At 35.5% G+C, this 12,035-nt stretch overlaps 1 protein-coding gene across 11 annotated transcripts in view; it reads right to left on the reverse strand.

Moving 5' to 3' along the window:
• The window catches only part of BAZ2B (bromodomain adjacent to zinc finger domain 2B), a 328,314-nt gene that overhangs the window by 43,701 nt on the left and 272,578 nt on the right, over positions 1-12,035 (reverse strand). For all 11 annotated transcript variants that reach the window (XM_045479949.1, XM_045479956.1, XM_045479948.1 and 8 more), the window contains 2 exons: positions 5,105-5,167; positions 3,972-4,116 (listed from right to left, as the gene is read on the reverse strand). In XM_045479949.1, the coding sequence (XP_045335905.1) occupies positions 3,972-4,116; positions 5,105-5,167 (208 nt within the window). The remainder of the gene's footprint in view (positions 1-3,971; positions 4,117-5,104; positions 5,168-12,035) is intronic.

Raw genomic sequence — 12,035 nt, forward strand, 5'->3', positions numbered from 1 at the left:
AAGCCTGGAGCCTGCTTCAGATTCTGTGTGTGTGTGTCTCTCTCTCTCTGCTCCTCCCCTGCTTGTGCTCTGTCTCTCTCTCAAAAAAAAACATTACAATTAAAATTAAAAAAGAATGAAAATTTGCCATTTGTAACAACATGGGTGGGCCTAGAAGGTACAATGCTAGGTGAAATAAGTCAGAGAAAGACAAATTCCATAGGGTTTCACTCATATGTGGAATTTAAGACTCAAAAAAAAAAAAAAAAAAAGAACAAAGAAAAAAACAGACAAACAAACAAACCTAGACTCTTAAATACAAAGAACAAACTGGTGGTTGCCAGAGTGGAGGTGGGTTGGGGGATGGATGAAATAAAGGGGATTAAGGGTACACTTATTTTAATGGGCACTGAGTAATTTATAGAATTGTTGAATCATTATATTGTACACCTGAAACTAAAAACACTATGTTAAATTATACTTAAATAAAAAAATAGATTTCTATACTAAAACTTTTACTTAACATTTCATACTTAACAAGATCCTCCTCTTGACTTTTCTGATTCAGTTTAAAATATCACAATTTTTTTTTTTAATTTTTAAATGTTTATTATTTATTTTTGAGAGAGACAGAGTGAGAGTGGGGAAGTGGCAGAGAGAGAGAGGGACACACAGAATCCAAAGCAGCTCCAGGCTCCAAGCTGTCAGCACAGAGCCCAACGCGGGGCCTGAGCCCAAGAACTGCGAGATCATGACCTGAATTGAAGTTGGACACTCAATGGACTGAGCCACCGAGGCACCCCAATATCACAATTTTTCTATTAAGGATTAATTCATCCAATTTTTCTCTGATTTCATTTTTCTTACATCACATTCAATCTTTCTTATAGTGATTCTACATTCAAGATATCACACTCTGGGGGCACCCGGGTGGTTAAGCATTGGACTTCAGTTCAGGTCATGATTTCACGGTTTGTGAGTTCAAGCCCCACATTGGGCTCCCTGCTGTCAGCACGGAGCTGTCTTGGGATCCTTTGTCCTCCTCTCTTTCTGCCCCTCCCTATCACTCTCTCTCTCAAAAAGAAATAAACATTAAAAAAAAAGATATCATGGTCTTCCCATGTTTCTTGTTTGTACTTGAGCTTAGGGCCTCCCTACTTTTTTTCTAGGCTACCAGAATGATCCCACGACTGATTTCTCTGCCCCCTTTCTCCTCAATCCAATGTGTACTTTGCTCCAGATTATTTATTTTAGCATAGTTCTCCTGCCTATATTACTCTCTGCCTTCAAGACCTCACAGTCTAGTGCCAGAAATGGCCATGTATGCCAAAAATTGTAAATTATTAAAGTAGGCTATATAACATTTTCCTGGTTTGAGTATTTTAAAGCACTTTGTGTTTATTCCTTTGACTACCTCCAACTTCATTCACTCTCTGGTTTGCAAAGTCCTAACTTTTCTTAGAGTTGCCTTTGGGGCCACCCCTGGAATGAAAAACAAGTGTATAGGATATAGGTCTAACTGTAAAGGCTAGGAGTTCCCCAAATACATCAACCAGAACAATTCTGGTTTTGTTAGATATTGGGGCTCTGCATAAGATTTGTAAAATTTTAAACAATTTATTTAAACAAAAACAAAAACAAAAATAAAATCCCAGTTAACTCATTTCTTCCACCCCTCCCCCTAACCTCTGGCAACCACTAATCTGTTCTTTGTATCTATAACCTTGGTTTTCTTTTCCTTTTATTATTTTTTTAGATTACACATATAAGACAGATCATATGATATTTGTCTTTCTCTGATTTATTCCACTTAGCATAATGTCCTCAAGGTTTATCTATTTTGTGGCAAATAGCAAGATTTTATTCTTTTTTATGGCTGGGTAATATTCTACATGAGGTGTGTGTGTGTGTGTGTGTGTGTGTGTGTGTGTGTAGACCCTACCATCTTCATCCATTCATTCACTGATGGACACTTCGGTTGTTTCTATATCTTGGCTACTGTGAATAATGCTGCAGTGAAATGGGGGTGCATATATCTTTTTGAGTTAGTGTTTTCATTTTCTTTGGATAAATACCCAGAAGTGGAATTGCTACATCATATGGTAGTTCCATTTTTAATTTTTTGAAGACCCCTCATATTCTCTTCCATTGTGGCTGCACCAATTTACGTCTCTACCAATAGTGCATAAGGTTCCCTTTTTTTCACATTGTCACCAACATCTGTTATTTCTTGTCTTCTTGATACTAGCCATTCTAACAGGTGTGAGTGAGATCTCATTGTGGTTTTGATTTGCATTTCTCTGATGATTAGTGATGTTGAGCACTTTTCATATGCCTTTTGGCCATCTGTATGTTTTCTCTGGAAAAATGTCTCTTCAGATCTTCTGCCCATTTTTAAATCAAGTCATTTTTCTGCTTTGACTCACATGAGTTCTTTACATATTTTGGTTATTGGTACCTTATCAGATATATGATTTATAAATATCTTCTCCCACTCAGTAGATTACCTATTCATTTTGCTGATGGTTTCCTTTGCAGTGCAATAACTTTTTAGACCAATGTAGTCCCACTTACTTATTTATTACTATTTTTTCCATGCTTAAAATATTTTTATTTTAAAATATTTTATGTGAACAGTTAAAAAAGGAACCCATCACACTATTCTGTTGAATCAACAGGCTGACCCATCTACATCAATTTTTAAAAACAAGTACAATGCAATTGAAGCTTCCATGTACCCTCCCTGATACCATTAGCAACTCCTGCCCTGGAAAGGCAAGGGGTAACTTTCACATATAATTCCAATACATGATTTTATACTCTTACTTCATGTAATTTGAAGCCATAGGAAATATATTACTGTGTAAAACACTGCTTACTATATGCCAACAATGCTTAAATGCCAGCCACAACTTTAAGTACTTTACACGCATTATTAACTGCCCTCCTGCAAAAGATTTTTATTTTAAAAAGTTGTTGCTAAAAACAACTACTTTATAAAATTTTGGGTCTGGACATCGCTGTGATTAATCAAACCCCTCTTTCCACTGGACTGTTAAAGTATTACAATGCATGGATTTTGTTTTATCTATCTTTCAACCTCCTACAGTGCCTATAAATGCCTGGCATTAAATGGGTATTCAAAAAAAAATGTGTTAAAAGAAGTTTTGGCCTGCATGCATCACCATGGAACCATAGCTATATCCTGAAACTTGTAAGCACTGGCATAATACTCTCAGTGCCATCAGAATTTAAACATTTGGAAACACTCAAACATATAGTTCTGAAAAGTTCACTTCAAGACCATTTATCCAGCACATAAATGCACTGGGTACTGAGTTAGTTAATATAACACAAGTGGAGACAGCAAGAAAATAGCCTAAAGGTATAAATAAATAAATAAATAAATAAATAAATAAATAAATAAAATAAAATAAAATAAAAAATAAAAAATAAAAAATAAAAAATAAAAATCAAGGATTGTGTAGTTTAACACAAAACTCAAGAAAGAAAAAGGTTTAATGAAGAAGGAAGTGATCATAAATTTCAGACATGAACAAGATTTCAAGATGAATGAGATTATGATAAGGGTCTTACTTTAAGGGAGTTATTTCCAGGGATACTGGCAGGATGGACACTTTTTGCAAAGGTTAAAGAATAAACCACATATTAAAAAATTTGACAATGGGAAGGGAGAAAAAATAGAGAGGCAGCTATAGAGGGAAATACAGGGAAAGATCTTTGTCCACTAAGTAAGAAAAGAACAGTTTATGTGTGATGTCAGAAAGAGTGACAGAAGAGAAATCATGAACACAGAGGAAATATTTATCAGCGAAAGAGGCATGAGTTCAAAAGGAAGGGGAATCAAGGTTTTACACTGTTTATCCATAAAGCAAATTTGATTGTGGAAGCGCAAACTATAGTGAAGAAGTAACACGGTTTTTCAAAGTATGGTTTTTGATATTATTTTGTAACAGATTAATAGTTCCTACCTTCACCACTCTCCATGCCTTCTACAAAAATCCCCCCACATTGGGGAAGAATCCAGTACCGGCGTCTGTAACGATCCTGGCCAAACATCATCGAACGCAAAGAGTGAGAAGCGTCAAAGAGCTTCCTTCTGTACTGACTCTGTTGCTGTTAAAAAATGATGCATATAATTAAGCTATGGGTGTCAAGTGCTTTAAAAATTAATATAAAAGTGACTTTACACTTATTATGCCTTTACTAAGCAGATAAATTTCACTACTGAGAACAGACAGCAAAAGAGCTAAATATTCTATGCCTGACTTCAATTTCAGTAACACTTAATATAGTTAGTAATTAATTTGAAAGTAATTGGAATAGTCTTGTTACCATGGATTAAAAAGATGCTTTATTTTACCAGTTATCTTATAGTAAAGCAAATCTTAAGCTTGGTAGTAAACAATGTGATCAACTATTTTACTGGCCAGAACAAACTGGCTCAGTTCTATTGAGTATATAGTGTATAACAAATAACTCTCACAACATATGTAATTGACCGTATCTGTATTTGCTTATTTTTATACTCATACTGTAAACCTAAGCAACAAATTGCTAAATTTTGGGATAAATTTGGGATGAATCTAACATTGATATAATATACAGGTATCTCATAACACTAATACTTTTAAAAATACATCTTTTTTACAGAAGTCCATTTGAAACTTCACTAATACTACTGAAATTCAATTTTCAATTGAATTTTTAAAATCATAAGTATGTAAATATGTAATTTATAAATCCAGTGCAAATATAATCCACAAATATAGTAATGTAGAATAAAACATAAGATGCTGAAACTATTACCATGACATTTGATTGAATTTTAAAAACAATTACTTTCAAGAAATAAAACAATGCATTTATGCTATTTTGTATTTAGATGAAGAGCTGAAGAATATAGGCCCTGGTTAAGTTTAGGCTTTTAACCTTGTTAATAAACTTTTAAGGTTTAATTGTGAGAATGTTTCTAGAGCTCCTCATTTTACTTATTTATAAAAAACTTATTTTTATGTTAGCAGCCAGAAAAACTAATCCCATACAAGGTGGATCTTTAAAACACTGCAAAAAAGATGTTAACTGTAATCTGAAAAGTGCTTACTTTACTCAGTTTTTCAATCTGTTTTTCTAGCTCTTCAACACTTGCTGCTTGGTCACCTTCATCCTATACATAACAAAATACATATCATTTACCTGTTTTTAAGATTTATTTAATCAATCAGTCAGCAAATATATAATGAAAGTCTTCTATATGCAAGGTACTATAATATGCATATGGAAATGAGTAAGATTCAGTTGTTCTTCTTTATAAATTAATAATCTGGTAGGGAGACAAATAAAACATTAACACTAAAAAATGAAAACCACCAAATAGTAGGGAGCTATAAGGCTCTCAAGACAGGTAGAGATTAAGAGTCATGGAGTTCAGGGGAGGGAGAGATTTATTCTAGTGGGAATCTATACTAAGAATCTATACTTAGAATCTATACTAAGAAGTTGTGTTTTTTTTAATATGAAATTTATCGTCAAATTGGTTTCCATACAACATTCAGTGCTCATCCCAATAGGTGCCCTCCTCAATGCCCATCACCCACCCTCCCCACCCTCCCAACCCCCATCAACCCTCAGTTTGTTCTCAGTTTTTAAGAGTTTCTTATGCTTTGGCTCTCTCCCTCTCTAACTTTTTTGTTTGTTTGTTTCCTTCCCCTCCCCCATGGTCTTCTGTTAAGTTTCTCAGGATCCACATAAGAGTGAAAACATATGTTATCTGTCTTTCTCTGTATGACTTATTTCACTTAGCATAACACTCTCCAGTTCCATCCACGTTGCTACAAAAGGAATACAGGAGTGCTGATGCATAGGGGCACTTGTACCCCAATGTTTACAGCAGCACTTTCAACAATAGCCAGATTATGGACAGAGCTTAAATGTTCATCAACTGATGAATGGATAAAGAAATTGTGGTTTATATACACAATGGAATACTACTTGGCAATGAGAAAGAATGAAGAAGTTGTGTTTTAATCAGCTACTGAAGAATACTTAGGAATTGACTGATCAGAGAAAAAAAGGGCAGGGCATTCCAGAAAAAGTCTGGCATATCATGACCTCAAAGGTCCATCAAGAGATAAGGTGGGAGATGAGGAAAGGATGAGTTTAGGGCTAACCTGTCAGAGCTGTAAATGCTTGTCAATGGACAATGATATCCCTCAAGGGCCATTAAATATCAGAACTATGTTTTATAAAGATTAATCTGATAACAGTTACGAGATGGCCTAGAGCAGGGAAAGGACTAGAACTGCTAAATCTCATTAGTAGATTCCTGCAATGATTCAAGAGGGAAGGAGAATGTGGGCCTTGCTAGGGTCAAGGAAATAGAAAAGGAGAAAAGCAAATGGATATAAGAGACATTACATAATTAACACTGCTAAGTCCTGACAAGTCATGGATAGGAGGCAGAGAAGGGTGAGGGAGATGAAGGAAGGAGTAAACTATGATGTTCAGGCTTTACATCTGGGGACTGCAAAAATCTTAGTACCATTAATCAAGTCATTTTTAGAGCAAAGAAGGCATGTTACATTTTGAACACATTGAGCTTTTAGAAGAAAAATAATCTCTACTATAATTTCATAAATGGGAAGTATATATGTGACTATGAATTTCTTTCATTCTAGAAAATAAATATAGGAAAACTTGCCCCAAATTATATGTTTGAGAGGAAAAGCATGAAATAATAGAAGGTATATGTGCTTCTTTGAATCTCAGCTGCACTACTTCATGTAGGCCAAGTACTTAACTCTTCAAAGACTATTGTGTAATCTGTAAATTGATGATAACATTATCCGTGATATGGGATTTTTGTGAGAACTAAACAAGAAACAGATCTGAAACAACTGGCATAGTTCCTGGCATCTAATAAATAAATACAGTTACTTTCCTTCTTTCTGAAAATTGTACTTTAATGAGAAGATGCAGATACATCTTAGGACAAAAAAAAACCCACTTTGATATTCAGTTTCTACAAGCATTTTTACAAAGGTACACCGTCACCAACCACTCATGAACAGATATTTCTAGACCAGTATGGTTATCTCCCCAATACAAGGAAGTGAAAGGAAAATCACGTTAGTTTTACCATTACCCATCATTTATCCACCCCTTATCCAAATCAAGTGAACCAAATTATAGAAGCATTTAGGCATATTAATTGTGCTAATAGTAACAGGATTTCTATTTGGGATTAAAAGAAACCTAAAATCCTTAAATCTTGACTCTCAGAGACATATTTACGTATCTATATAATTCTAAATCAATCTTTTGACCAGAGGATAAATGTTTGATAATGTGCTTATGTAAAAATACAATTCAATCAATAGGTATTTGAAATAAGACATCGAAGTAGCTATCTGTCAGCCAAATTAACTAACTGCTATTTCTAAGACTCTTCCTATGATGAAAAGGGAGTAAACTGTCTACTGAAGTTTTACTTAAAGGAGTTTTTGGCTAATAGTCCTTATAATTTTAAGAGACACGAAGGAACTTGAAAGACCAGAGAGAAAGGCAATGACAAAATTAAGAACACAGAATCTATCCCTGCCATGGGTCTCCATGGTTTTTTATCCAAAGAGAGGGCCATTATTTGTCCTTATATACTGAAGGTTAATTGTCCACATAACCTGACATCCTAAAATGTGAGGTTAAAGTTCACAAGGGTTTCAACACAAATCTAAGTATTAGGGATATTCCATGTGTTGAAGGAATCAAGAGTGAGAAAAGGGAATCATAGCTGAGACAAAAGGCAGGATTTTCTATGACTTAGTCAAGGGCAGGATTTTCTAACTGAAAGAGGTCATGTGGGCCTCTGCAATTAATCCTCTAAGGAGTATAACTACTGACATGAACTATACTTTAAATAAGAGGCCACATACGTTTTTGGAGGAATAATGTGCCTATCAGTCAGATTCACTTAAATAGTTAAACTTTTATTAAATAGGAAATTGATAAGTGGCTGCCAGTTCTTCAATATAAAGAATAGCTCTCAAATCATTTAAAGGAAATGCTAATTTGGCTTCTTAGGTCCTAAAATATTTATTATTTTTAAAAGCTTTTAAACTGTTTTCTCACATGAATAACAAGATATACATTTTCCAGGGTTTTGATCAATGAAAACTTACTATCTAATTAACTCTATAATTCAACACTCATAAAAAAATAAAGTACTACTTTAAATAATACAGCTGGTCTAAAAAACATTAATGATGATTTTTAAATAATTAATAATGATTTTTAAATCCCCCTTTAAAGAAAAAAGAAATGGATAGTTTGTTAATTTTCCATGTGAGAAAAGAAAGCTAGACAAAACAAATAATTTCTGTAAATAAACTCTAATTTAGTGGGATAACTACCCAGTAGAATACACTGAAATCCCACTAGAGAATTTTAAAATTTATGAGAGTTAACATTGTAAAGCAATTTATACCATTAAGTGCTGAAGAGTGATACTAATTCTATGAAAAGGTGATTAATATTGGTCAGAAAGGTTTAATTCCTGCTATGGAGACAGCTCCACCTGGCAAATGAAGCAGATTGGTTATAAATGGTATCTTTTGTTTGAGTAATTACAATTCTGATATCCAAATTATATACCCTTCACATTATTTGTCACAGCATGAAACATACGATCAAGTGGTTTCAAAACTACAACATTATGAAATAATTGATTTATGCAAGGAATCTCAATGCAGTCTCTTTTCCGGATTGGTACTCAAGGAAGTAAAGCTTATTCTAGTGATTTTTATCATTTTGGGTTAAATATAAGATGGAGAAGAATTTATGAAAACATTTTGCATGTATGCTGTTTTTACTTAAGGGAACTGTATAGCACATCATCTTGTTAATTCCTCCACATTATCCAGATGCAGTCAAAATTTTGATTCAGTAATTTATCATTGGTCTTGATTAGACATTATTTTCACACATTCCATCAATAAATTCATCCCTCTAAGTCTTTTTTCTTTAATTCTCCAGCAGTACTTAGTTGATGCAGGAAAGGAAAATAGTTCTTTCTAGACTTTCTTAGCTAAATACTCCTGACATTGAGGGCAGAAGGAATGGTTGACAGTAAATTCTTTTTTGAGTGCCATTCTGCAGCCTTATCAATATTTCTAGCATTCCTTACTGGTAAAAGGTAAACCTCAACCTGTATCTTCCTCTTATACATGTCCATTTCTGTGGCTTATGGTAGTTTCCCTTAAACACACACACACACACACACACACACACACACACACACACACACACACACCTCTCTATGGCCTTGCCTTCTTTTCTGTAGGCAACTCTTCAAAGCTAGCCCATCCACCTTGACTGAATCCCCTCCAAAATCATTAGGGACCTTACACCATTAAATATTTTCCTCTCTTTATTCTTCAACCCCCCATCCCATTTTATTGACTCCTTCCCTTCAACCAAAAATTATCTCACGTCTTTCACATCTGAAAAATCCTTGGTCTTAGGAACTACCCTTTCTGCTAAGTCACAATGCTTAAAGCAGTCATATTCACTTTCTCACTTTCTAATTTTTCTCAGTCACAGCCTGGCTTCTGCTCCCATTCCTCTAATGAAACTGTGCTGGCTTTGGTTACCAATGGCATCTATGTTACCAAATCCAGAGAACACTCTCACTCCTAACAGCACTAGATTCCTGCTGCCTTAACACTGTTTATCACTCCCTCCTTTTTGAAATGCTTAATTTTCTGGGCTTTTATTACTACATGACTAGAAAAGAGTTAACATTATGGGTCTGCCTGCTATCCTTTGAAAGGATGCTCACAAGTTTGGCCCTTGGTGTCTGGGAACTTGGATTTTCAAGGGTTTCCTTCATTCTGATAAGACTGGCTCACTAAACTGATATAACAATGTGGGTCATACTTTTCTTCTGTGAGTCTGGAATTTTGGCACATGCTATGCAGGGGGTGCCCATGTGACAGGCCTCGGTAAAAACACTGGGCATCAAGTCTCTAATGGGCTGCCCTAGTATATAACATATTTCTCATATGTCCCAACTTATTGCTGGAAGAATTAAGCCCATTCTGTGTCACTCCCCTAGGAAAAGACTTTTAGAAACTTGAGCCTGGTTTTCTCTGGATTTTGGCCCATATGGCGTTTTTTCTTTGCTGGTTGTGCTTTGTTCCTTTTGCTGTAAGAATTCATAGGCATAGCATGACTAGATTCTGAGTTCTGTGAGCTCTCCTACTGAATCACAGATTCTGGAGGTGGTCTTGGGGATCCTTGACCCCCTAAAGAAGTCTTCTACCTCACTGACTATTCCTTCTTCAGCAAAAAGCCTTGTGAGATCTTAAATATTGATGTTCCCTGGGGTTCCAACCTCAGTCCACTACTCTTTTCACTAAATCAATCCTCCTGTGAAAACTTATCTACCTTATGACTTTAAATTATTGTTTAAATGCTAATAACTCCCAGATCTATATTTTAAAGACTAACTTCTTCAGGCTTTTTAAGTTTATGTATTTGGCAGAAAGAGAGAGAGAGAGAGAGAGAGAGAGAGAGAGAGAGAGAGAGAGAGGAGGAAGAGGCAGAGGGAGGAGACGGAGAGAGAGAGAATCCCAAGCAGGCTCCTCATGACATGGAACGCAAACCCACAAACTGTGAGATCATGACCTGAGCTGAAATGAAGAGTCCGATGCTCAACTGACTGAGCCATTCAGGTACCCCTGAGCTTCAGATTCTTAAATCCAACTGACTTCTCAAGTTCTGCATAGGCACCTCCAATTCAACATATCTAAAATAAGCCTACCATCATTTCCTATCTTCAACTATCTGTACTTCCTCCCCTCCTCCTCTATCATCTATTTACTTTGCTTCTCCTGATTTCTCTCAGTTAATGGCAACAATATCATGCAGTCTCCCAAGCCAGATAGTTGGGAATCAATCCTTCCCCTCTGTCAATCTACACAGCCCATCTTCAAATACTACTCATTCTTCCCACTGAGTATTTATTGAGTCCTTTCCTCCTTCTTCATCCCAACTACCATTGGTCTAGTTTCAGACCCCCTCACAATTCATCTAAACTATGGCAATATATCCTGACTGATCTTCCCACCTCTGATCTTGCCCTACCCAAAATCTATATCTATATTCCACTATATATAGTCACTTAAAACTCAAATCTGACTATGCAACTGCTTCACTTATAACCCTTCAATGGTTCCTATCACCAAAAAAAGTATAAAAGCCTAGTTCACAGCTATTGGATAGGAGCCCGTCTAGTACCCTTGAAGCACTTGTAATTCCCTTAAAGCAAAAAAGCATGTTGTGGTTTCAGGCTTCTGTGCCTCATGTTGTTCTCTCTGCCTGGAACATTTCTACAGATTCTTCCCCAGGCAACATGGAGCCCACTTTGTAGCCTCAGCTAATGAGTCCACAAAGCCTTTGTGAGAATTTAGTCCTCCAAAGGTTAAATGCCCTTCCTTTGTACTGTATAGTACGTTGTAAATACTGCTATCAAATCAGTGAACACTTAACACATTACATTTGGCTACTGCAAATCTTCCTCAATGAGAACATAAAATGAGAGGGGATTTTCAGTGTCTTAATCATCTTTGGTCAAAAGTGGCCAGAGCTAGACACATAATAAACTGGCATTTAAGAAATATATCAATCTCACTAAACCTGACAACACTTTTAAGGCATGAAGAATTTTACAAATGTAAGATATGATGCTAATAGATAAAAGAGAATACCTGAAATTAAGAATCAACCTAGTTCTCTGGAGAATGCTCAAATCATTATATAAAAAGAAAAACCTCACTTCTTTTATTCAGTATAAGTGCCTTCTATGTGTAGGCACTGTATTCAATAGCGACCTGATTATCACAAAAAACTGTGTGAGGTGAATATTGTAACATACAGTTTTCAGAGGAAGAAACTGAGGCCGGTAATTGTCAAAATGGAGTTTGAACACAAATCCATTGGACTCCAAATTCTGTGTTATTGTCCCAATATGTTGTGCA

This window comes from Leopardus geoffroyi, chromosome C1, assembly GCF_018350155.1.
Source record: "Leopardus geoffroyi isolate Oge1 chromosome C1, O.geoffroyi_Oge1_pat1.0, whole genome shotgun sequence".
NCBI classification, from domain to species: Eukaryota; Metazoa; Chordata; class Mammalia; order Carnivora; family Felidae; genus Leopardus; species Leopardus geoffroyi.